This window comes from Bipolaris sorokiniana (genome assembly GCF_000338995.1).
Source record: "Bipolaris sorokiniana ND90Pr unplaced genomic scaffold COCSAscaffold_15, whole genome shotgun sequence".
In the NCBI taxonomy this organism is placed as follows: domain Eukaryota; kingdom Fungi; phylum Ascomycota; class Dothideomycetes; order Pleosporales; family Pleosporaceae; genus Bipolaris; species Bipolaris sorokiniana.
Genome location: NW_006911909.1, coordinates 279496 through 305218, shown reverse-complemented (window position 1 = coordinate 305218; position 25723 = coordinate 279496). Strand labels below are relative to the sequence as shown.

Below are 25723 nucleotides of genomic sequence, written 5' to 3'. Positions count from 1 at the left end.
AGGGGCAGAAGACGAGCGCCTACAGAAGCGCTTCGTGCAAATATTCAAGCCAACGAACTCCTGCTACGAGGAGTTAGCCGAGGAGGGCTCGGACGGCAGAGCCCTAGTGATGGTCGCGAGACCACAAAGAGAAAAAGAGACAGCTAGCACGACTGAAGACCAGTCGGACGTACTAGAGGCACAATCCCAGCAGGAAGAAGACACTCCTCCGCCGACTGAAGACGGTTCAGACCAGTCTCCTTCCGAAGAACCAGAGGAAGGAGAAAGAACGCAGCGGAACGAGCTAGAAGAACTCTGGGAGGAGGCGGCGACGAAAGATCGAGTCTACCAAGGAGCGAAGAAGGCAGTAGAGGACCAAGAGCGACGTTTCCCCGCGAACTTAGGCCTAAAGTGCTCAATTGAAGACTGCTCAGCAGACGGTGGAGTCCTGTTTTACCGAGGGCGCAAGTGGGTGCCAGACAACGACGAGTTGCGAACGGCAATCATCAGCAGCGCCCACGACTCACTAGTCACCGGTCACCCAGGGCGCGAGCTAACTTACAAGATACTCGCAAGGGACTACTTCTGGCCAGGCATGACCAATTCGATCCGAAGATACGTTAGAAACTGCGACACCTGCGGACGGAGTAAGTCCTGGAGAGAGGGCACGCAAGGCCTTCTGAAGCCACTACCGATACCTACTCGGATCTGGAAGGAGATCTCTATAGATTTCGTTGAAGGGTTACCAGAGAGCGAGGGCATGACTAGCCTGATGGTGATTACCGATCGGCTTAGCAAGGGCGCGATCTTCGTACCTCTTCCGAACACAAAGACTGAGACAGTAGCCCAGAAGTTTATCGAGCGAGTAGTTGCGTACCACTGGATACCAGATGCCATAACCTCCGATAGAGGCAGCCAATTCGTGAGCGCCCTGTGGGCGAGACTATGTGAGCTTCTAAAGATTAAACGAAGACTGTCAACTGCCTACCACCCACAAACCGATGGCGCCACGGAAAGAATGAACAGCGTCTGGGAGACCTATATCCGATCTTTCACGAACTGGGCTCAGGACGACTGGGCACGACTCTGCCCAATGGCCCAGATCGCCATCAATGGCAGAAACGCAACGTCAACAGGCATGTCACCATTCTTCCTTCAGCACGGGCACGAAGTGGAGCCGCTGCAGCTAGAGCTAGGAAATGAAAGACGACAGCGGAAACCAGCCGAACAGCTTTCGGACGAGCAGAAAGCGGCAGAGATCGCGGTCAAACTACAGCAAGCTGTAGAACTAGCCCAAGCAGGAATGGCAGTCGCTCAACAAGAACAGGAGAGACAGGCGAATAAGACTCGGAGAGAGGCACAGAGCTACCGAGTAGGCGATAAGGTATGGTTGAAGCTCGATCAGCAGTATAGCACAGGGCGAAGCTCTAAGAAGCTCGACTGGAAGAACGCTAAGTACACAGTGGTTAAGGTAATCGATAGCCACTCAGTTCAACTAGACACGCCGCCAGGACCGCACCCTGTTTTTCATGTCGACCGATTAAAGCTCGCTAGCAACGATCCTCTCCCGAACCAGGTTCAGGATGACTATCAGCCACAGCCGCTGCAGGTAGACGGAGAAGACGAATGGGAGGTAGAGGACATTATAGCAGAAGAGGTACGCCGCCGTAGGAGAGGGCGTAAGCTATACTACGAGGTGAAGTGGAAAGGGTTCCACCGAACGACGCTCGAACCAGCGGAGCTACTAGAGGACGCTGAGGCAGTAGATCGTTGGGAAGCGTTCACAGAGACCAAACGAGACAGCGAGGGCCGCCTCCCGGAAGGGTTTCGGAGAGGCGATGCGGTATCACCCTAAGGAGGGGGGTATTGTAACGGGCTGAACGCCCTTTGGATAGCTCCTCGATGGAATCTCGGCCTACTCGCAGAACCCGGGTGCTGTCTCGAGCACCCGGATTCTCTGCGCACCGCCCGAACGACGTTCAGACGACAGCCGCAGGACCCAGAAGCTGCCTCGTGCACCTAGACTTCACCGGTCCGATTGTTACTCGGGTAACCAGCTTGTATATAGACAGCTACGTAGCTTGGGAGCTTAGCTCCTCATCGAATACAACCTCTTGTATACCTCGCGATTGCTCCCTAGAGCGCAGCCCCTTACACTACCTATAACGTACCTTTTTAGCGACTTTTAGATTAGCTTAAGAAGATTACTTTTTAACCCTAGGCACCTCTAAACTACTATAAGCTTACTATAACTAAAGAGTAAATAATTATATAATATATTCTTAATCTAGACGCGTATAGATTTATCTCTAGACTATATAAAGTATCTAATATAGCTAATAAACTATTAGCTATATAAGGCGTAATATCTATTAGTAAGAACTAGATAGAGTAATTTATATTACGTATAGTAGAGCTTAAGATAGTCTTAAATTAAGTAAAGAACCACTAGAGAGTCTTTTAAAAAGATCTAGATATTATTAATATATAGTTTTAGCTTATATAAAAGATAATTAAAAAGTATAGAGTTTATTTAGATAATATCTATAACGTTAATAAAACTAGCTTTTAGATAGGCGTAATTAGCTTAATAAAGGTAGTTATAGGCGTAGAGTATTATATAAGATCTACTCTTATATAGATAAGTAATTATAAGTAGATTATAGTTATTTAGAGTATCTACGCTATAAAATATACTACTTTACTATTTATTATTTATAAAGAATATATCTATATCTCTACTTAGTATAAAGAAGTAAATATACTATATAATTAGAAGCTATTAGTATTAAAGAACAGCTAGATAAATAACGCGCTTAGTCTTAAGTAGTTAAAGCATTTTAATAAGTATATAAAGACGTATTAGATAGAGTTTTATAGACTACTTATTCTTAATAGCTATAAGAGCTATCTAAACTAAGAATTTAAGAACTACTATCTTATATAGAAGATTCTTACTCTTTATATACCTACTTATATATTATATATACTTTAGCTACTTAATATTATCTACTTTTTACCTCTTAAGTAGAAGTACTTCTAACGCGTATAAGACTTAGTATACTACATACTATATCTAGTATATTAATAAGAAACGCTTTCTATTAGCCTTTTAAGACGTATTTTTTAATATATTTACGTCTAATAACTATAAGAAGACTTTTAAGATAGTAGAGCTAGTTCCTATTAACGCGTAGAGAGTTACTAATCGCTTTAATATACGTCTTTATACCCTACTATAAGAAGCTTAGCTAGAAATCCCCTAGACGTTAAGAATACTAAGCAATTTATATAAATTTGGATTATAGTTAAAGCTTAACTATAAAAGAGTCTTTTATATAATTACTAACTACTATATAAAAAAGCTTTTAAATCTTATTAAAGGAGCTAAAGAGATACTATATAAGAATATACTTATAGAGGCCTATATATAAGAACTTAAAGAGTAATTAGCTAAAGTAATAAAGCGCTAAGGGCGTAAAAGAAAGCAGATTTAGATAGGCGGGATACTAGACTTTAGTATAGGGGCATCGCAGGTAGCTAAAATTACTTCTATTAGTTATACGACATTAAAGAAGGCGCGTAGTAGGGGTAGTTAAGAAAGAGCTCTACTAAGTTAACGGCACTATAGAACCTATAGAAGAGTAGGCTATAACGCCTATACGTGATAAAAAGATATAGAGGAAGATTCTTTATTAGATATAAGTAAGTCGTACAACGCATCTATAGCTAGTATAGAGTAATTTAAGTTTTTATACATGACGTTCGCAATGCCAAGAAAAAGTGTCCAGCTCAGTGGTCTTTTACGTTATATACTACTCGTGTATAGTACTAACTATATATCTATAATAGACTGCTTATACATACAGACGCTATTCTACGGCTATAAGCATTCAGCGTTAACATTCGCTACACTACTAATACTAAGGGCATGGTAGTCATGTAGAGTGTCGCTACTTGTGTTCTAACCACCTAGCTTGCAAATCCGTTTACTCAATTACTATTTCCATAGTTGGGAATAATCTCTCAACCTTAATGTCCGTATACTTCAAATTAAGTGACTGATGCGTCGACAAGCGCGCCACAAGCGCTTTCGTCAAACTTCGATACACCAAGTGGTCCCGGACACCCTGGATACGAACCACACTATTGCCTTCCTGGAGCTGTCCCTGCTGTTGGCCGCTTACATATCCTAGACAGCGAAAATTTATTTCTTCGTGCACGGGTAAGGATGAGCTAACACCGTATGGTTGGGTGATTGCCACCTCGGTTTTCGTGACGCCCCGCTGCACGTCAGTAATGAAGAAGAGGTCATCTGATGTCGCAAATGTGTCACACACAGCCTTGTGGACATCGAGAAGATGGTTCGCGGCAAGATGCACAAGTAAACTACCTAGATCCCCGGCGCAACGTAAAATACTAGCATCGTACTCTGCCATGCGATGAGTGGTAATCTTGAGCGCCTGCTGCGAGAAGTGTTCTCTAAACACCTGGGTCCATATCGGCTTTTAAGTACTCAATTCACTCTTGCGGAGGTTCTTCGTATCGTAGAGTTTGAGAAGTCTCTCGTTTTGGAACGGGTTCTGCATGATGCATTTTGCGTTGTGTAGCTCGCCCGCTTCCCGTGCGTCGCCGGTCAAGCGCTGCGTGTTGACGAAATCTGATACGTGAGTAATTGTGTAGTGGAATGCTGATCGTGTCGCAAATTGGCGAAGATGGTCAACAACTTGATTAACGACATCCGCTGACGTATGCATTGAATTAACGTGTTGACTAGTACTCTGTGAAGTCGGCCGAAGGAGCACGGAGAAATCTGGTACCCATGAAGATGCGCCTGGGCATTTCGCTTGGGCCGCGAGTGCTAGGATGTTCGGCTCTTCACAATCCTCCAAGAAAAAGCTTGCCAGTTGTGTATAGAGGAGCGGGAGATCGACTGAGTAGTCTAACGTGAATCGCATAGCAATCGAACTATGCTAGAGCATCGGTAGGATACCAAAGCATAGGTCGCGTGGATCTGTGGCTTGCCGGTAACAAATATTGTTCAGCAAGCTTTAGTTCGTCCGATTTTTCAAAGACGATTCAAATTCGCCACACTGCTCGCCCAATACGCCGGATTTTGAACGTTGTAAGAATAACTTCGTTGCGAAAATTATGGGGCAGACAAGTAGAGTTACTACCAGTAGGATGAGTGCTATCAATGCCCCAACCGCAATGTCGAGCTGTGTAGGCGAGACAACATAGAGCAGCGCTCCGGCTGGAGGTATCAGTGCCAATGACGCAGTTACTCACAGCAGTTCTCTTGCCAACCAAGAATCCACCTTTACGAAGGTTGAGACAAACTGGTTATAGGCCGTAAGTTTTTTGACCATAGCAGCTCTTGGTGTGCCACGATAGTGTTCTCGACTCGTTATGATCTCTGTCCATTGGCCAATGGAAGGCATTGTAGTTGTCTCATTGAGGAGGGCCATGGAATATACAAATGTCTCCCACGGTAGATGGTCTAAGCCGCTCACCAGTACCGGCCTAGAAGCAAGTATGACCTCTTGATATTTCCAGATGCGAGTTGTCCATGTACAGCTTAAGAGTTCCTCGATATCGTCCTCAGATACCAAGAAATTTCGTCGAGCCGTCCTCATAATTCGAAATGGAAATCTCATGAATGATGTATGGCCGTCTGGGTCTTTATTATCATACTTTGAAGCATTAGATAGAGCCATGACTTGAACTCACTGGTGATATTGAGATATCCTGGCACTTTGCCACTCTTTGCGCTATAACGATGTACATGACAGTTCCACAGCGCACTCAATAGCCTTGACTGAACGGGGTTGTCCACATCAGAATACGTAAGAACCGGGTAGTATCTCTTCAAGCCTCCCTCGGCCAGATATGTCATTGCTCTTTTAGTAGCTGAGCTACCCTTTCCCAGCCAGATATACACCTCATGCGCATTGGCATATATCTCTCCCATCAGCGGTATCTGCTGCTCTTTCTCTCTTACGTTTTCTTGATTAATACAAACAGCATCAATCCAAATGGAGAAGCTACCTAGCTTCTTCCTCAAATGCTATAAGGCTGAGTGACAATTCTCCGTGACGGTTAGGTGAACGCCATCGCACAAAAGCTGGTGGGACCCAGTAGCAAAAGGACCCCAGACATACGAAAGCGCTGCGAAATGAGGGTGCGCATCTAGATCGACGACGGACAGGTCGCATTCAATAATATCGTCATCCTTTGCATTATCTGGTTGTGCGTGGACCTGGAGAACACGAATGCTCCGCGAGGCTGAATGTATCGGACGCGATGTGTATAGACGAACGCAGTCTAGGTCTGTTAACATTGCAAGAGAAATAATTGAATGCTGTCAAAGAGGTAACGCTATGATAATCGTGGTGAAGCGCTGTGAGCTTTATGTTGTTGCCTTCAGAAGGTGCTCAGCCCTAGCACCAAGATGCATCTCCAAGGAGCATTAGTAAGCTTACAATAACTACTATAGGAAGACCTAGGGCGCGCTTAACAATGTTCTAATTACGTGTCAGAATCTAGGCATAAATTAGAAATTATATAAGAGTAAACTCTTATCTTTTTACTAATATCTCCTTTAAGTATTAGAGTAGAGCCTTAAGTGTGAGTAATATATAGAAGAATTCATCTCTAGTTACTAACTATAAGTAGGTAAAGAGCTTGCCTAAGTTACTATTAGTAGAATAGCTCTTATAGAGTAAGAATTATATAACTACTAGCATTCTACTAAGACTATGTCTCTTAACTTTCGCGGCAAAGATTACGACGTTAAGCTTAACAAACCTTTGAGCCCTAAAAAAGATCGCGAACGACCAGCAACTCCAACGAAACCTTTGGGACGTGATGGCAAGTGTAGCAGAAGAATCCAGAAGCAAGCCCAAGGGATGAGATTGACCGTCCCAACCACTTCGTTCACACGCGATGTTAAAGTCGTCAAAAAAAAGAAGTGCGACTTCGCTACAGAGGGCTAGGCTTGCCTGCATTACAGCTCAGCCATCAGAGTACAAGCCAAAGGCTACGTGTCATTAAATTACAAGGATAAACTAGATCCTATCTTTGGTGGGCCACTCCGACCGGTAGTAGCGCAGTACAATGGTCAACACGATGTTAGTTAGATACATAATTGGATGGATGCCGGTCCTCTCAACGATCTTGAACCCCGGTGTGTCAGCGCGACGAGTTTAAGTGGCCTTCTATAACCAAGTAATATTGAAGGCAGAAATTGACACTTTCAGGGCCTCCGCCGGCTATATGGGAAGGTCGAAACGTAAACCAGTGGATTCGTCTCAGCCCTCGAGACGTTAATGGCAAAGCTGGAAGTCTATGAAGAGGGATGTGTCCTGCCAAAGTCTCCACTCGTAGCACCAGACAGCACTTACGCTCAGTTGAACAAGCATGCAACAAGGTTCGTACGCAAGGAAGCAGAATTTTCCACTGTCTCTTTAAAAATCATTCCTGGTGATTGAACATTATGAGTTGACAGCTCAGAGAACTTTGACTGTTATGCAGATGGACTTCACCAGTATGTCAGCTCAAATACGGGATGATGGCCTTGCCCAGAATCCGTGCTACCCAAAGGATCTTGATGGCGACCCTAATTTTGCTTGTAAGCCAATCCGCATGTATATTTTTGTACGCATAATCACATCTAATGCTTTGCAGTGCTCTGGACTGACCCATGGTACCAACGCGCGGGCAACACTCACAAAAGACCCTCAAGAGCGTGATACGCGCAGGCACCGCTGCCCGGGATCACAAATGGCAAGCCACCGACTGGCCTGACGAAGCGAGGCTTGCTTGATCCTCGCGAAATTTTTGTTAACACAGGCAACTGTTCATGTCGAGCCACAAATGAGGAGCTGCTGGAGAACTTCGGCTTGATTCAATGCGAGGATGACTGCAAACAAGAAATGAACGACGTGGGTTTTGCGTTGTTACCAGTACTATCTCACGCATTAGCGGTACCACAAACACTAGCAGAGGCATACCCCGCCCCTGCCATCACGTATGTCATTGCCGCTGCTCCCAACCCAACAGGTGCCTCAGTGCCGACCGCCACGATAGTTGCAAGGACTGCTTCCCTAGTGCTTTCAGCTATTTCGTCATTAATAACGGTGGGTGTAGAGTATGCTTTCTGGGATGGAGAAGTCTGTGATGAAGAAGAGGATTGTGAGTAAATTAGACTTATAATAGGCGGGACTTCTATGGACAAGAGTCGTTTGATTTAGTACCGGTGCATGAAGACAGGCAGGATGTATACAGCTGGGCACCTTAAACGTTGCCTCGCACGCCGTGGTGAGCCCCAAGTTTCATCGGTTCATAATGTCTTGATAGAAATCTTTCGCTTCTAATCGTACTCCCAATACCAAGTCCCGTCTCGAAAACCATCTCGCATCAACGTGTGGAAATTTCGAAGGAGGCCTCTTCATTGCTGCGAATGGGGAGTCAAGATTGAGCGTACCCGGAGAGGAGCTCGAGTCACCGGAAAGACGTGGTATTACAGCATGCCAAGGCGCTGTCATGACCTCGTGAGCGGTATAAGATTCATATAGGCATAGCAGTCATGCAACTTCGTGAGTAGATGTCACACGGAGATCATTGGAGTGTATCAGGCATGGATTCAAGAGGGAGCTAAGACCAGATGGTGATAAGGTAACTGGATTTTATGGTAGGACTAGGTGTCGGAGATATATGCATGCAGCAAGAACTACGACTTCGAGTTGGAAGAAGCCGGCCATTCCCTAAACATCGTATGCCACAACCGTGGAATTGGGAATATAGAGACTAGCTCAAACGACCCTTTTGTAGGGTCCATATTCTGGTAGACCAAGGCGCTTTTCTGACGCGCCTATTCAGCTCGATAGTCCTAATGCGTCTGCTCTTCTTCTGCAACGTGTTATCCAGCACAAGCACTTCATCTGCTAGGTCGTATGTTTCAGCCATGCAGACGACACCTATTTTTCTCAAATCCCTTTACTCTAGGCTGCGATCGTTCCATCTGCTCTTGCTGTACTATGGTACCATCGCGCACCCTTAACCCGTTTTGCTCTGTCGGCCCGTTTAGCGAGTGGATTTAGGCCGCCCGGGGTTCCGAGCCTAGTCTATCTGAGACCATAGCCTGTCAATGTGCAACCAATGTGACAATGCGGATGCTAGTTCAGATAGCTCCTAATCGGAAAGGAAAATCGTATTTGCCCTCGGCAACTAATCTGTTGTTTGTGGTTCAAAGCCCACTCCAAGATAGGACAGACGGCGATTGCATATGTATCTACTATTCATTCCTTGTTTTGCAAATAACACTTCCCTCTTATCAGCAAAATTGAAACAGGGAAGAGTAGAGGTGGAACAGTATTTCCATTCGAGATGCGCTGTTATGCGCTCAAACTAGCTAGTAGTGGTGGAGCACGGTAGATGTCAATGTAGCTGATGATTGCGGTGTAAAAGCTATGCGAACATTCATGAGGATACTTGATCGTATTCTGTTCAGCACGCCTTGTTATGGTGGATCGTTCTCTATCCTATACGTCACACCTACTTTGCTATACTGGTCTGTATGCGCAATGCAAACTGTCGCGGAATGCACACCCGAATGATGCGACAGCTTGCATCAAGCACATACAATCCAGGCAAACCTTAATACACTGCAAGGATGCAGGCGAGTGCCTCGATCACTTGTGCCTGAAAGGTGGCGAAGTACGCCATCGTATTTTGGGCAGCCAATGAAGGGTACACAGCCCCAGAAACTCCTAGAAGTTCCTAGTCTAGGCCAATCATAATCTACGGCTCAGAGTCCCTAGAATCGCACCCAGATTGGAGGCCTAGACGTTGGCCGCACTAGAGCTTGTTAGAAGTCATCACTTATCAGAGTTCGTTTCGCCACATACCGCTAACGCGATGCAAAATATAATCGCTATAATGGGTTGACTAAGCCACCCGGCTGACTTAGTTATAGCCCAAACGTATGACTTGGAGCGCGGAGAGTAATTCATGAAGCTGTCGTCAAGTAAATGTACATTGAATAATGATAAGGTTCTAGGTAACAAAGAAGGTTGTAGGCACTCTCAGCCATATTCATGAGTTATTTCCGTAGCCTGGAGCGTTGGGGCTGCAAAGGATTTAGCCTAGATCCATATAGCCAATCTAGGCACGGGAACCTAAGTCCGTGTTGTTCCCCAGATTATCTCCCAACATCAGACCACAGACACTAAGAACCCCTTTCATGTACATACACGCACAAACACCCCCCTCTTTTCGCGCATACACCATTCCTTGCGCAGGAATCCTTTAAGGCCTGCCGCGGACTTCACCTAACCCTATTGCATCTCATTCATTTCCCACCGTCACAAACAAGAAAGTTGAACATCTGTGTCGAGTAGATTGACGCGTTCACGTTATACAACTTGTTATAGGAACTGGTGCTGTGCAACTTACACCTCTGCATCATCATGACCGAGCTAGTGTGTGCCTCATTCCGGATAATCTTTCCAAGTGCAAGAGCTTCAAGTTCCCGCCATAGGCCCGCTTGATGGTGGCGGCACTAAATTCTCATCGCGGGATTTTCGCGCTCCGTCTTGAGACGGTTAGCCTATGGGATAATGGAAACATGCAAGGGGACCATGTCTTTTACCCAGGACTACAGCCAGCTAATCGCTGTGGGCACGGTTAAACTTTGAAGCGTATCTGGAACCACGCAATCGGTATGCATGTTGAAAGAGGACCCTAGGGTTGTTTAGATTCTACTATACTACTTTGAGAAGTTTTGAGTTTTTTCTCTTGTGCATTACTTAATAATTGCGTCGACCCGGCCCTGCTACATAGGGAATCAAATCGACCATTGCAGTGCTCCCATGATGGTCAACCCTTCATCACCACAGTGGACCCCAGAGCAGCTCGCTGCATTGCAAGGGGAGGACGGCGGCCCTCTGATCATCTCCATCGTCTCCGTCTTCACTGCGATCGGCTGTATTTTGGTTTGCCTACGAATCTATGCACGTTCAATCATCATCCGTAACATTGGTCTCGAAGATTACTGCATCATATTATCATTTGTACGACTCTGCACATGACAGCCCAATTACATATCACTGATGAATTCAGGCGCATGCTATTGCCATGGCTGTATTCCAAATAGAAGGTACAACTCAGTCTCTAATAGTGCTTGTTCCGTATACTAAATAAGTAAAGGAGCTAAACATGGAGGTTCAAAACACATGATGTTCTTGACACTACCACAGATAGAAACGACATTGAAAGTACGATACATTATCAATCCATAATGACTACGACTTGACAATAGCCAGTACTTGTATGGAAGCATCTTGATGTATGCCAACGCCCTCACCCTCACAAAAATGTCGATACTTCTACAGTACCGTCGTATTTTCGCCTTCACGTCGATGAGAATACCTATTTACATTGTCGGAGCCATCTGCCTAGCAACTGGCATTAGTGCATCGCTTGTTCTGGTTTTCTCTTGCATCCCTGTATCTGCATTCTGGGATATCAGTGAAAAGGAAACTGCAGCATGTATCAATTCAAATGCGTAGGTGTCATTTCTAAGACAATTAAAAATTTGGTCTAACCAGTCTCCAGCTTCTCCTTCGCAGGTGCCGCTATGAACATTGTTACCGACATTCTCGTTGCAGCCCTCCCTGTACGAGCGATATGGCAACTTCAGGTTTCACGGAAGCAACGGATCGCCCTCATGTGCATCCTAACCCTCGGCTGGTGGTAAGTTAACTTCTTATATTTATACATCATAGTGCTAAATGATACGGCAAAGTGTTTGCATCATCTCTATTGCCCGATTGCATGGTTTTATTGAACTTGCAAAACACCCTGAGGACTCTACTTTCTATGGAACTGCGCCAGCCTACTGGAGTTCTATTGAGGTAAATTTAGGTAAGCTGAAATCTTCAAGCATATAAGAACCGCGCTTATTATCTTAGGTATTGTTTGTGCTTGTGCGCCAGCTTTGAAACCTTTAGTCGTCAAAGTTATTCCTAGATTTGCGACTCTATACGGCAGCCGCAAGAGCACGTACGGAGGAACAAAGGATACGCCCAAGGACTCTTCGTCCTTTGTTAAACTCAAGGGCAAAGGCAGTATTGGCACTATCTCAGATGAGGTTGAACTGCATCATCGCAGTGGAAATGTGGTGTCCGAGTCTTACACGGGACTACCGCGCACTATCCACGTGAAAACGGATTTGGAGCAGCAAATTGACGATTTTGATCGTAATGTTGACACAAACAGCGAGAAGAATCTTGTAATCAGACCTACTAGAATCACGGATAGGCTTTGAAGCAGTTAATAACGTACACGAAGTATCTCTAAAGTAGTGTCGAACCTTGTAGTACTTAGAAAAATTCATATATCTATCACTTTACCCTGAAATACAGGCATAGGAAGGCTTACTCTCAGAGTATCATATGTATATACAATTTAGCTCCAGATACTGCTATGGGGTGTATATATCTCTTTAGGCTGCGTAGCGTAGTTCAGCTGAGCGATCATCTCACAAATTATGATTATAAACTCTAGTAGTAGTAATACTTATATAAAAGACAATGATACTCATAAGTCCAGAAAGATTAATTGTTAGACTTTTCAAGAAATATTTTAGGCTATCCCTGAGTTCCTTATCGGTGTCTTTTAGAGAGTTTTTAGGCGAACAAGCCTAGTGCGAGCCGCTTGCTCCGTAACCTTACAATGATTAGTGCAAGGCTGGCGCTAAACAATTCTGACAAACACACGTTGATTCGCCGCTCCACTTCGGCGGGGTAGTAGCACAAATGAAGACTGCGCCTCGACTGTCCGCCCAGACTACACGTCGTTCATCGACAATCCTTTATAAGGACATCCCTCTTTCAGTCTCCTTCTAAATACCACAATTCCCACATATCGCGAAAGATCATTGAAACCAGTGTTCGACAACATGGCGCACGATCAACATACAGCTCATTCTTTTATTGGGTCTGAAACGTGGCATATTCCTACGCCTTCTGCATCTTCCGCAGATACCACACAGAACGCTTCGAGGAACGAAATCTCACAATCTTCTATCCCATGGCCTGGGCGAGCCTTCATCATTCGATCTCGCAAAAACGGACAAGTCATCACATTCTTAGACGGCGAGGTCGTAATGGATAATATAGGAGGGCTTGGCACTTTCAGGTGGCGGTGCGTTGAGGAAAAAGGTTGGTTAGGGTTTAAGGATCCAGCTTCTGCGCACTGTCTTGGTTATCAAGAACATGGAATTCTGTTTTGCAGATTCCCTCATCATCGAAATAACGAACGCATATTTCCCCGAATGCGCCCAGAAGGTGGGTACGTTCTGCTAGTACGTCACGATGACCATCTTCGCCCCTTGGGCGTATTTGCGAACGAATCCAAGAATGGGCCCAAACAGAAAGTTAAGATTATGGATTGGAGCTCTGAGGACATTGTGTGGGATTTTATTGAGGTACCAGTTCAAAAATAATGGCGGCTACTAGGGCGGATCTGCCAATAGAAATGCGTGCATTGTTGGATAACATCACACCAGTGCAGCCACCTATTTGTATGTGATGAAGAAGGAGCTGAACCTTGTCTATATCTACCATGACGTTGTGCCCAACATCCCAAACTGCAAATTCCATAAGTACCTCATAATCATCGCGGCTGCAATATGCCTACCTATTGTATTAATTTTACTCTTCATGCCACAATACATACGCGTGTACATACTACGCAAACTAACATTGAATGATTGTAAGTACCAGAATTCCCTGTTGCTGTTTCACTGATGGGAAAATCAAATGTGGAAGGATTACGATCATAACGATGATGATCCGTGATTCGAAATCCATAACCAACCACTGTTTAGCACTCGCAAAGCACTCTACTGAAACACTGGAACATCCTTATTAATTCCGTTTCATCTTCCGCCTATTCAGAGTCAAAGGAAAAACTTAAATAGGCATCGATTGATTCTGCAAATCGTTTATCCATTCTTCGATGATGTGATGGCGGGGCCTTCCTCTTTAGGCGTTCGACGTAACCACTGCAGTCAACCAGCAGTGCTCTTTACGTACCGATCACTTCGTCAAGGCCTTTCTAGAGACTAAGCTGAATCAGCCCAATGCAGCGCAAAACTTTTCCTTTCTCACGTGATGCGAGGGGTATTGATATTTTGTTGGCAGAGCTTCAGCATCGTACTAAATAGTACCAAAGGAGTAATCGTTCGACTGTTTAAGGCGCCTGTAATCGAAGCCAATCAAATATGGTTTTACAGCGTCGTAACTTGGTGGATCTGGTCCTGATTCGAAGAAGATGAGGTCATGTGAAGACACAATTTTGTGCAGCCAATGTATGGTATGGTACTACAGAAGCGACGATACAAGTGCGAATCCAATACTGGATATTTTTCCGAGTTCTTTACGCTTCCTGGCATCTTGAGATGTTTGCATCCGCTGATACAATGTTATTAGCGTAACTCGATTCTTTCCTTCAATATTCGAGGATTTGGATATCAGCCTCAATATGCCTCAGTTACTGTTATAATACATAGTATACAAGACACTCTCAAAGGCGGTGTTTTAGATCCCTGTAAGCGGTATAAAGATAATTGATAATTGACCCAATGCGCGCGATAAGTGTCTTCATATAACCCCCAGCTCATTTGGTGTCGTAGTATTTAAGTCCTTGCTAATTTTGTCTTTGGAAGTCAAGAATGCTGACACGTCAATTTTAGATACTGTTTCTTCAACATCGTAGATGTGATTGCGATTCAGGGACTACTTCTCTATCGAAGCATCAGGCGTGTGCTAGCTCAAGTGTCGTAGGGCCATCAATTGACTAAGTTTCCTGTAGCCTGAGCGGTTGTATGTCTCACCAAACATTGATCTACCTCCAGATCCATGTGCTGCTTGTGCCTTAAGTAGCAGACTTTACCCAACCTCTTTGGCGATCCATCGTTGGTCTGAATCGTCTAAAAGCTCCGCCAAGTCTTGATTTGTCAGTTTTAACTGTATGGCCATGACGTGCACGTTGTATCCATGCGTATCCATTTTTCGGAACATTGTCAGCATCTTAGTCGCTGGCCGTTGGGTGGTGTTATAGAAAGTGTTATCGAAAAGCAGTATGTGGTCCAAAACTGGGACAATGCCCACCGATTTCATAAAGATTTTGCTTTATTGCATGAAGTTTTCTCCTCCAAAATCAGACCAAAGCGAGATTTCGTACGATGGATGTTCTCATATGATTTTTGGACATTAGAGCAGAGGTTGTGTAGTTGTGCAAGTTGGACTGCTTCTAACACCTGGGGAGCATCCAGTCGCTTCGAAAAATCTATAGATAGTACAACGCGGATGACTTCAACCCAGGGCATGAAAATATATGGAGCCTTGCCTTGTAATCGCCTCAAGTATCTCATCGCCCATGGGCTTAGAATCTTACTATAATAGAAAGCTGCGACCACGAAATGGCCATCAAGATGGACTCTTCGACATTTTTAGAAGCTCTTTAGCTCTTCAGAGCCAAGTACCAGATTTACCAAGACTTCATAATGGACGCGTCCCTGACCATATATCAATGGAGAGATGATTTTCATTATTACACACGTTATACTCATCTCCTTTTTGTCAGGTCTTTCATACACGGATTGTTAGTCTTGTCACTTTAATAATAAACTGCTTTCTACAAAAAAAAACCCCTAATAATCGTACAGACTAGCTCATTTGACCATTTCGCCCTGGCCAGGATGTAGACTAGAGAAGAAAAACCTAAACTTGTGGAACACAATATACACATGAATGTCATATTTACATCTTTATCCCAACTTCGTACAGAGAACATCCCCACAGCAAGAACATACTCACAGGTCGTCAATGAGTGGGCTGAGACCTTGCGCACTACCAATTCTATCTTCATAGAAGAACCTACTCCTCTCAACGTTCGCACGGTCTGCCATCCATTTGGCAAACGCAGGTGCATCCGTGTTAGGCTCCTCAAGAATTGTATGATGGCCCTCGACCGCCGGAAGATCTTCGCGAACGCTCCACCTACCATTACCCTTCTGATACTCATCGCTAAGCATGAAGCTATGGAGCAACTTTGCACCTTCGGGATGCGGTGCCTTTTTCAGGATGGCACCAGTCTGAGGCCAAGAGACGAATTTGGCATCAGTGGGTAGTGCAAACGACGCTCCTGGGCGATCCGTGAATGAATAGCTGCCAGTAAATGTTGCCGCGCTGGTGCTATTGTTGGCTCTGAGAATCGTTCCTGGGGTTTGTGTACCGCGCACCCAGCGGGGGTTATTGGCAAGCAGGGCGTCGAACCATTTCATGCCGAGTTTTTCCAAGCTAGAAATGCAATCAATAAACTGCATACATAAGGTCTGATAAGAACTTACATGACATCAAACTGGTACAAGACCGCATCATCATCGTTAGGATAAGTCAGAACCAGCTTATCCTTGAACTCGGGTTTGATGAAATCTTCGTACGCAGTAGGCACTGCGCTCGTCTTGTTCGGGTTGGCAGCGAGGCTGTATTTGTTTAGCAATGATATTGACATATATTTCATGGTGTATCATACCCCCAAGCAATAATAAACAGTCCTGTGTAGGCTGCATCTGCATCCTTGAACTGGGGGTAGACTTTGTCGAAGTTCAATGGCGCATAATTCATCAGAGCGCCTGCCTTCTTCCAGCGCGGGTAGTCATGCAGCGTCTGAAGGATGACGCTGTCGACGTATACGTTGTCGTTTGCGAGTTGCAAATCTATGTTTCCATCGTGGTATTTGGAAAGGTCGACTGTGACGTTCAGAGTCATTTTGGGAAATCGTTTCTCGAAGGCAGCCTTTAGGGCGTTTTGCTGAGTCTTTTCGTCGCCCCCATGCCAAAGAGTGACAACGCCACCTTCAGCAACAGCTGCCTCATAAATTTCGTCAAGGCTGCGCGTTTCTTGCGTGGACGTCGTGGCGTTTGGTGCAGGGGCGGCTAGAGAGACACAGACAAAGAGTGCCAGATTGGAAAGTGTTACGCGCATGATGGCTTATGGCGTTTCGTGCAGTTGAAATAGGAATAAAGGTACCCAACAAATATTCAGAAGATTACAACTCTTATAGAAGAATGTTGTGGGTATGTAAACTCAACCTGATGTTAGTTAATGTGAGACTAATTCGCTGCTAGTGCTACAAGAAGGTTAGTACATGGTGTATCACTATCAGTTAGATTGGACCCATTGGGAATCGGCCCATTTCGACAAAGCATTTACACGCGGAGGAACATAGCTGCAAAGTACCTTAATAATCTTGCACAACTATATACATAACTTAGTGGCTATAACGTGCGTCATTCCTTAAGAGAAACGCCGAACATCTTGATGAATGTATTCCAAAAATTGGGCGAATAATATCTCTATACCCCAGGAACATAACAAGCTAAAAGAGGTGTTATGGTAGAGTACAAGATATGGAAAACTTCGGCATAGGTCCAATTAGAACTGCAGATCTATCTGGAACACAAGTGGGCATAAGAAACCAATCTTAGATTCCGGGATAACCTCGGTAAATTTGTAGAAGACGAGGTTCTGAGAATTGCGTCATATCGCAGCACCGATCGCTATGCTCTATAAGGCAAGTGCATGCGTCATTTGTCACTGTCATCTATTTATTACCAGCATGGGTAGGCCCTCTCTCTAGTATAAGCTCCGTCCAAATATACATCATGTTTCATGAGCAAGGTAGAAAAAAAAGAGAGAAAGGAAAGAAGATGAAACAAAAAGAACGGAGACCGATAAAGAAGGGAATGTCGAAGCGGTTTTAATTACAGCACGAGATAGATTACGAATCAAGCTCGGATCCTATCGGGGATTGATATTAGCGCAACGCTAAGTAGGGGAGCCCTGCTTGTGGGGGTGATGTATAACCTTTGCCCCTTCAAACGTCCTAACAACTTTGGTGGTTTCTCTGTACCATTGTTTCATGGTCAATAAGGTTACTAAGAGCTTGACCGACTAAAGATAGTAGTGTATTGTAAGGGGATACGCCCTGCCTCTTACGCAATCTGCAACATCGTAGAACTGGCGGTTAAAAGCTCAGTTCTGTGCCGCTGTACTATCCTTGAGATGCTCTGTCGCATTGTCCTTGGGATTCTCCGTCACACTATCTCACAGTCTCACTGACCCATTCCCTTTCCCTCGTCCTCTTTCAACAGGTTTATGTAGTTTTCTTCGGTCAGCGTCTCATGTGACTCCAAAGTCTTACAGTGAATCATCTTAGAAAGTGTATGAATATAATCAACTAGCGTTTAAGTTTGACGTCGGCCAGGAAGTCCTTTTAGTAACCTTTACGTAGAAGTTCGAAGGTCGGATTTTGTTGAATTCCGGGTCATACTCGATTGGTTCTACGCTGGTATATGCAAACGCATACTGGTAGACTAACTCTGCAACAGCAACCTTGGCCTCCGGCAATGCTGCATTGAATCCAATGCAGCCACGTGCACCCGTAGCGAAGGGTACGTACGCAGAACGGTGCCGTTCCTTCACGCGTGTAGTGGCGCTATCTCTTGCCAGCTTTGGGATGAAATAAGCGTTGCATCGATGACTGCCGTCCCGATTACTGATAGAAGAAATATTTACCTCATCTATGGTCTCTTCTGACTGCTTTGATCATGCAGGGGCACCAAAGACTGCGATTTTGACAGCAATTACGCTTTGTTCTAGCGATCATGTCGCTGCTTTTTGTATCCGAATCTGAATCACCTGGCGAAATAAGTCAACGAGTGCATGATATATTAACAAGATAAACCACCCTCGTGAGTATAGGCAGGTCCATTCTGAGTCACGTATGTCTTAGATTCTCACGAAAATACTGCCTATTAGACTAGATTTAGATTAGGATTAAGTATAACGAGAGATGAGATTACGTTAGTCATAAAGCATGAAACTTCATCTAGCAACTTGCTGAATATTACCCCTGTAAGATGATCTGTAGAAATATGGCTAATGGGCCTGTCATCGTGACTATACGTTACTGTAGTTCAGAGTTGTAGTCTATCTGTATGAGCCAAACTATGGACCCATAGTATAAGACAATCTATATCATGCCACCACCGCTACACACTCTCGGGACAACAATACTACTACCCCGAGTTGTCCACGCGCTCATTACTTACTCTTGACAATAGAGCTACTATACCACCATTCTTGTTTGAGATTAAAGAACGCATAATTCCTTGTCAACATATTCGGGGCTGTCCTCACTCTACAGCTCACGAACAAGAAGAGCTGCTTCATCTTAGTGTGAAGCAATACATTCCACGTGACAACCACAATGCTCAGCCCGGCGATATCATCATCATCGGAACTCATGCTCAGGGGTTCCTCAAGGTATTCGTGCTACATGTTTTGGTTGGACTGCATCTGACATTTTCCTAGGAGCTGTACGAACCGCTTTGGGCTGACATGCATAGCCGATTGAAGTCCACGAGGGTCTCTATTCGCAGTATATGGATTGCAGACGTGGCAAACCAAGGAGCTGGTGGCGTACTCAATGAACACAGGCTGAGAAACGAGCGTAATTAGCCCCCTGCCTTTGTCCTCCACCCTCAGGGAAAGACGGAACAAAACAGAACAGCATACTGAGATAAGAAGGCAGCTTCCGCATTCGATCATGCTCGGGATCTCCTACACATGGTTAACACATTTCGCGAGCAAATGGTATGCCCTATTGTTGGTATTGGCCACAACGCGGGTGGCACTATCCTCGTCAGCCTCACACTCCCCCACCCACGTTTCCTAGATACTCTGATCCTTATCGACCCCACAATTCACCGGCACGTGTTTGCGGTGGGCTACCGTACGACTGCGCTCGCTCCGGCCCGCCGCCGTGATGCGTGGTCGTCCCGTTCCGCTGCAGCCGAGGACTTTCGCAGGAACAGGTATTATCGCAAATGGGATGAGCGTGTGTTGCAGCGGTGGCTGCAGTACGGCTTGCACAGTCTACCCACGGGTTTGTACCCGCGCCACATCCAAAAGGCCGGAACTGAAGCTCAAGTGACGCATGAAGACGCCTCCACTGACGCTGTCACGCTCACCACAAAGCACCAAGAAGTCTTCCCTTTCCTCCTGCCAACATTCGATCCACATGCCTACCCTGGGCTCAGCGCGCAGTTAGGTGGGCCAAACAGTGTGGTGTATGCGCAATACACACCTGAGGCGGCACTGCCGGGGCAGCCGTTTGAGCGCGCCGAGTCCGTCGTCGCATTCCACATGTTGCCATATGTGCGGCCATCGGTGCTGTACGTATTCGGCAGCAAATCTCACTACACAACGTGCGAGCCGACTGCTTACAAGGTCGATTTAACGGGCGTGGGCATCGGCGGGAGCGGCGGTGCAGCCAAGGGTCGGGTGGCGGAGGTGACGGTCCAGGGTGTAGGCCATCTAATCCCGATGGAGGCTGTTAGCGAAACGGCGGAACTCAGTGTCAAGTGGCTAGGAGATGAGATGGCGGCATGGAGAGAAAAAGAGATCGTCGAGCGAAGTGAGTGGGCGTACATTCCGGATGAGCAGAAGCGGACAATTAGTGATGAGTATCTTGAGGCATTGAGAGGCGAGGCCGAAAACCGATGCTGCACGAATCTCGAGACTATATTTGTGTAGCTTAATAGATTCAATGGAAAGATACTATGACTATAATGCTCTTCAATCTTAACTCGCCGTGTCTTACAACGATTAATACTGACGTAAAGTACAAGAGTACTTTTGGTCGAGGTAATTTGGTAGAGGCATTTGAAAAATGTCGGTTATTCTAGATGAAGATAAACAAGGGATTTGTCCATAGCCATAGCTGCGGTGTCTTGTGAGGGAAAGAAACGGTTTCCTTTTGAGAGATGTGAAGTTTTCCCTCCGCATTATGGTAGGGTGACTAGGGGTAAAATGCAAATAAGGTAAGGAAGCGTTGACATGAGCAAGTAACAGACAAGAAAGAGAAAGAGAATAAGTCAGCCAGCTGACTACGGTCATTCTGTTCTTATTAGATGGCCTGAAAAAACATGTTGTTACTCATTTTGGAAAGTACCGATCGACGGTTGGTTTCATTTTAAAGGACAGTGATTATTTGCATTACTAGTCTATATATATGTACACGCTGAAAACAGTAAAGAGAGACGGGCACGAGCGCAAAAAAACAATATTCTGTCCAATCAATCCATCATTACTTCATTACTAGTTACCGCCACAGCCTTACAAACCCAAAGCGATAGCACCGAACACAATCGCGAAGATGCCGCCCGCTACTTTTTCAGCCGATGCAGCGCCAGTGAACTCTGGGGTGCCGGACGAAATGGGCGAGGGAGTGTGGGATGGGTTCACGGTACCGTTTCCACCCGAGCCGGAAGAATGGGTAGGCTGGACACTCAGGGTTCCCGGGACTGGGCTGGAAGAAGCCATAGGCAGGCCAGACGAAGACACACGAAGACCGTTGCAAATGCCATTGTTGCAGGTGTTGTAGGCGCACTGCGCATCAGTCTTGCATGCGGCGTTGAAGTTACCACATCTCGCGATCAAACCGGCGTTGCTGGCCCAGCATTCCACACCCTCGATGCACTGGCTAGGGGTGACATAGGGATTGCACTCAGCACCCAGAGGAAGAGAGCCAGCGGGCGCGACAATCGTGGGTGAAGGAGCAGGACTCCATCCAGGCGCAGTCGAGCTGCTTGTGACGGTGGGTGGGGTTGAGGAAGTGGTTGGTGCTGAAGAAGAAGAAGCCTTGGGGCCGTTGCAGAAGCCGCCATTGCATGTATTAAATGCACATTGATCATCGCTGGTGCAAGATGACTGGAAGTTTCCGCACTGGGGGATGAGCATAGAGTTGGTAGCATAGCAGTTGGCACCGTTGGCACACGGAGTGCCGCCGGGAGTGCACTTCTCGCCGAGAGGAATTGTGGATTGAGCTGAGGCAAGGACGCCGGCTGTAGCTATAGCGAAGAAAGAGTAGCGCATGGTGAAGGTTGCGGATATGTTGAAGTTGAGGTATTAAGCGAAGGTTATCGAGATGGTTCGAACAAACGAGAGTAGGTGTATTTAGATGGTAGTAGACTGGTGATGAAGAATGACACGTGGGAATGGCAGCTTTGCTTTATACTTTTGGGCATTCGTATTACCACAAAGTTTAAAAAGCGTAATACGAGGTTGGTGACCCGGCCCGACCTGACTTGGCGCTCGTAACCCATAGTTACCCGCTTTGGGGTTCGCCACATGACAGTCAGGCGGTGAACCAATCATCGTCTGTGCTGCACAGCCCAAAATAGAAATCATGCGTCATTTCATTCTCAGCTAGCCATCTTCAGCTCTCGAGGTAGCATTCCAGAGTGTAGCAAAGGGCGGGCATACCGAATGGGACGCTATTTACGTACATGATCTTCGTACTATTGAGGAGCTACACACTTTTTTTTACAGCCCCGGCCCCACGTACCTCGACCGAGCACGTAAAGGCGAATGCAAACACTGAGCTTCCGTGCCTATACTACTCTGTTTCCGAACGGTCCGTCTGCTGCGCAAACACATGACTTTTCCATCTTGCAAATGTTGCCTAGCGCCAGGAACTATGTACTGGTCACGTTGCGTTCAGGCACGTGCCACTATGTATTCGAATCTGAGTTTGACGGCTTTGTTTTAAGACGGCACCACTAGCAGCGTTAATCGGTAGTATACTTGCGTGTCAGCTTAACTAAAGAATAGCGGAATCAAGATAACAGAACGTCCCATTCAACGCCATGCTTTTCGCCGCAGCAACCAGGCGATATGCACGCAAGGTTACTGGATCTGAAGCGGTAGCTAAAGGCATGTGCTTCCGAGGGCGTTGTGCCGCAGTGAGATGTGTATGGGCACGTTCGATGAAGATTGAGCGAAGAACGGTTAGGTGGCTGTGCAAGGTACATACGGTAAGCGAACGATCTAGCCGCTTACGAGAACCACAGCTAGGATAACACGATGCATTGATGCTCGTAGACCCACCATGCCTCGTTCTGCTCATGTCCGGTCTTCTCATTCCTGAATTTTCTTTTCAGCGCCGTGATGTTGACGATGTCTTTATGGTACACATTACAGAGTCATAGTATCCAGACCATCACTGCATTACTAACTGTTTTCGTGAAAAGGTTCAAAAAGAAACCTTTCAACCAGGTTTTCATGTGTCTGGGAGATACAATAAAGTCCTATAATCAGACCATGACTATGACCACTCGAGTCTGGAGCTATCTGGCTTGTAATACTAAAGCTGCCTGCTACGGTACGAAAATAGGTCGGTATTTCTGGCTGAAAGGCTCTCAACCTGCATAAAGTCTCCACCTTGGACCCAAGGATCAAACAACAAGTCCACTGTTACATCTCTGCACGCATTTCGTGACGTCGCGCAGCGCGTACCCCGCTACTCCTGACAGGCGATACTATCGAGTAAGATTTCTCGAAATAGGTGCTGCTTTGTTCGAAAGAATCGTGTATGTTATATCCGACAACTAATATAGTAGACCTGTATTGTGTTTGACCACAATTGTCGTGAATGCTGCTTACGAGAACAGCATACCAAGCTTCATCAAAAGTGGCTGTAATACGAAACCCCTCGGGTCCCCGCATGGCGTGGCCGGCGAACCATGGGAGAGCGATCTTTTCACGATGCAACAGTACAGTCAATGCGATAAAATAGCTCTTTTCTTTCCGCCCTAGCCTTTAAACGAACAATGGGCAATCAGCCAACGCATTGGATCTGCAGGCCTTGACGTTGGCGTCTTCTCCTAATCACACGTCTATGTAGTATAGATGTTTACTTGGGAAAATAGCATCACATCTTTCGTCAACGTATCGAAAGCTACAAGGAATGATGTGGTGATCGTCACTGCAGCATTAGCTGGCATGTGTAGCGGGTGAACGGTCCCATTCTTGGGAGAGCCCCAGCGAACACCACCAACGGGAAAGACGGATCCTCGAGGAAAATGGGGACTAAAGTTGGCTGCATTGCAGCATACACGGCAAGGATTTTAACAGCGTTTTGTTTTATCGAAACTTCGTATAATTGTATAATTGCAGAATTTTCATTGTCGCATGGCTCTCCTGCAGTGCGCTAAATATCTTTGGGGGTGTAATGACTGAACCCAATTACGCACAAGTCAGAATGTAATTTCCTGTGTACTTGCAATAAATCAAGATAACTTATTCTAGCTTTTTCAATGAAAGAATTGGCATTGTTGCGCCTGCTTTGAAGCTTGACTACAGATCCTAGAAGAGTCCATGCACAGGTATACGCTGATGACCCAAGCTAGGAGTTTGACTATAATTGTGGTATGGTGGAAAATATGAATAGCACTTTTCGGATATATATTAAAGCATTTGGGCCGATGAGGTTGACAAGCAAATTCAGTCATCTCCAAATCACGCCCGATTAGATTGCTATTTTAGAGTTTGTGGTTTAGACGTCAGCTGTATTATTAGCCTCTTACACATTAGAGCACTTTCCACAAGTCCAGATGCAATATTTCGTTGATAGGGTCAATATGGGACTGAGTCGCATTAAAACTAAAAGCTTTGTTTGTAGCAAAGAGAGTACTGGAAGACGATACTATCCATATTCGTTGCTTGTATATGGAGTAGTCGTGTGATTCTTCGCAGGGAGAATAACCCAGAGCAAGCCAGCTACGCAGCTCAGGATTGGCAGTCGAGCGATTTCCGGCTTGCAGGATATCCAAGCTTTTTTCACATGCGCATCTGCTCTAAGAACGAAGAGAAAGATTTGTAGGCTATTTCCTTTCACAACATGCAAGATTCACAAGTGCTTGCAAAACCAATGTTTCCAATATAACTCTGATCTTGCAGCACCTAATCTCAGGCCGACTTTTTATCTACAACAACAATCATCTCCCACCCACGCCCACCGACCATATCGGCCTCTTGCTCTTGTACAGTCCAGTCGGCAAAGCATGGTCTGTAGTCGTCCCAATCGGCCTTGGGCCCGGCCCATATTATCCTCTCCACAGCTCCCTGGCCGTATGCCGCCATGTATTCCTGAATCAGGCCAACGCGTCTTGGATATACAAACAGCCAGATCTGGGCTTGTTCCGCCAAGGGTTCAAGGAAGCGGGTGCCATTGACGAGGCGGTGGTGGGAGGGGGGAAGGTATTTGTTAGGGCCCGGCGCAACCTCTACACCGATGACATGAAATGTACTAGGGCCAGTCATGAGATATGCTTCAAGGAGGCCAAAGCCACTTCCTATCGAGACTGCGATACATGGCGGTGGGGCGAGGAGGGTTTGGAGGTACGCGATGAGCTGGGGACTAAGGGCGAGGCAGCTACCAGAGTAGGCGGTTGGTGTAGCGACAAGTCGTGGGAGGGGCGACAAAATGGGCGCAGTCAAGAGCACATTTGTGTCCTTATAGAAATCCGTATCTCTGTTCATATCTCGTGACGTGCGGTCGTAGTGTCGAATATTGACAGCTTCCTCAGACATGGTCAGTCCGAGGATTACAACTACCCGTAGATAGAGACTGCATCGATGGGCATACGAGATAGATGCATCGATTGGGCGCTACATGAGTCCCCGGACATATCTATGAAGTCTCCGTGTCTTCATTTCATCGATGGTGGAGGGGTTGAGATGAGTGAGATGAGATGAGCCTGTGGGAGAATGGGAAAGGGCAGTTTCTTGGCGGTCGCGTAGCGGCAGGAGCTATGGAGCTATGACCC

At 45.9% G+C, this 25723-nt stretch overlaps 8 protein-coding genes across 8 annotated transcripts; 4 read left to right on the top strand and 4 right to left on the bottom strand.

The window, feature by feature from the left end:
• Positions 1–5845: 5845 nt before the first annotated feature.
• Positions 5846–6344, bottom strand: COCSADRAFT_346278 (uncharacterized protein). The gene has a single exon (XM_007706033.1). The coding sequence runs from the start codon at positions 6317–6319 to the stop codon at positions 6047–6049; it is 273 nt and encodes a 90-aa protein (XP_007704223.1). The 5' UTR covers positions 6320–6344; the 3' UTR covers positions 5846–6046.
• A 393-nt stretch (positions 6345–6737) lies between these two features.
• COCSADRAFT_346273 (uncharacterized protein) lies at positions 6738–8180 on the top strand (the record flags this gene model as incomplete). The annotated part of the gene is made up of 6 exons (XM_007706032.1): positions 6738–6949; positions 6992–7079; positions 7119–7165; positions 7280–7408; positions 7513–7609; positions 7740–8180. 6 exons carry the CDS (start codon positions 6738–6740, stop codon positions 8178–8180), a joined length of 1014 nt encoding a protein of 337 aa, XP_007704222.1.
• A 2666-nt stretch (positions 8181–10846) lies between these two features.
• On the top strand, positions 10847–12396 carry COCSADRAFT_193439 (uncharacterized protein). The gene is made up of 7 exons (XM_007706031.1): positions 10847–11051; positions 11101–11137; positions 11188–11255; positions 11304–11545; positions 11596–11733; positions 11786–11904; positions 11952–12396. The coding sequence occupies exons 1-7, from the start codon at positions 10851–10853 to the stop codon at positions 12305–12307; spliced, it is 1161 nt and encodes a 386-aa protein (XP_007704221.1). The 5' UTR covers positions 10847–10850; the 3' UTR covers positions 12308–12396.
• A 426-nt stretch (positions 12397–12822) lies between these two features.
• On the top strand, positions 12823–13711 carry COCSADRAFT_40407 (uncharacterized protein). The gene has a single exon (XM_007705884.1). The coding sequence runs from the start codon at positions 12941–12943 to the stop codon at positions 13484–13486; it is 546 nt and encodes a 181-aa protein (XP_007704074.1). The 5' UTR covers positions 12823–12940; the 3' UTR covers positions 13487–13711.
• Positions 13712–15676: 1965 nt separating this feature from the next.
• On the bottom strand, positions 15677–17033 carry COCSADRAFT_151153 (uncharacterized protein; the record flags this gene model as incomplete). Its single annotated transcript, XM_007706030.1, has 3 exons — positions 15677–16346; positions 16397–16531; positions 16582–17033. The coding sequence occupies 3 exons, from the start codon at positions 17031–17033 to the stop codon at positions 15860–15862; spliced, it is 1074 nt and encodes a 357-aa protein (XP_007704220.1). The 3' UTR covers positions 15677–15859.
• A 1952-nt stretch (positions 17034–18985) lies between these two features.
• On the top strand, positions 18986–20648 carry COCSADRAFT_346270 (uncharacterized protein; the record flags this gene model as incomplete). The annotated part of the gene is made up of 4 exons (XM_007706029.1): positions 18986–19006; positions 19203–19376; positions 19425–19563; positions 19645–20648. The coding sequence occupies 4 exons, from the start codon at positions 18986–18988 to the stop codon at positions 20646–20648; spliced, it is 1338 nt and encodes a 445-aa protein (XP_007704219.1).
• Positions 20649–21062: 414 nt separating this feature from the next.
• COCSADRAFT_40406 (uncharacterized protein) lies at positions 21063–22117 on the bottom strand. The gene has a single exon (XM_007705883.1). It carries the CDS (start codon positions 21987–21989, stop codon positions 21231–21233), a length of 759 nt encoding a protein of 252 aa, XP_007704073.1. The 5' UTR covers positions 21990–22117; the 3' UTR covers positions 21063–21230.
• Positions 22118–24582: 2465 nt separating this feature from the next.
• Positions 24583–25631, bottom strand: COCSADRAFT_40405 (uncharacterized protein). Its single transcript, XM_007705882.1, has one exon. The coding sequence runs from the start codon at positions 25485–25487 to the stop codon at positions 24864–24866; it is 624 nt and encodes a 207-aa protein (XP_007704072.1). The 5' UTR covers positions 25488–25631; the 3' UTR covers positions 24583–24863.
• Positions 25632–25723: the final 92 nt, after the last annotated feature.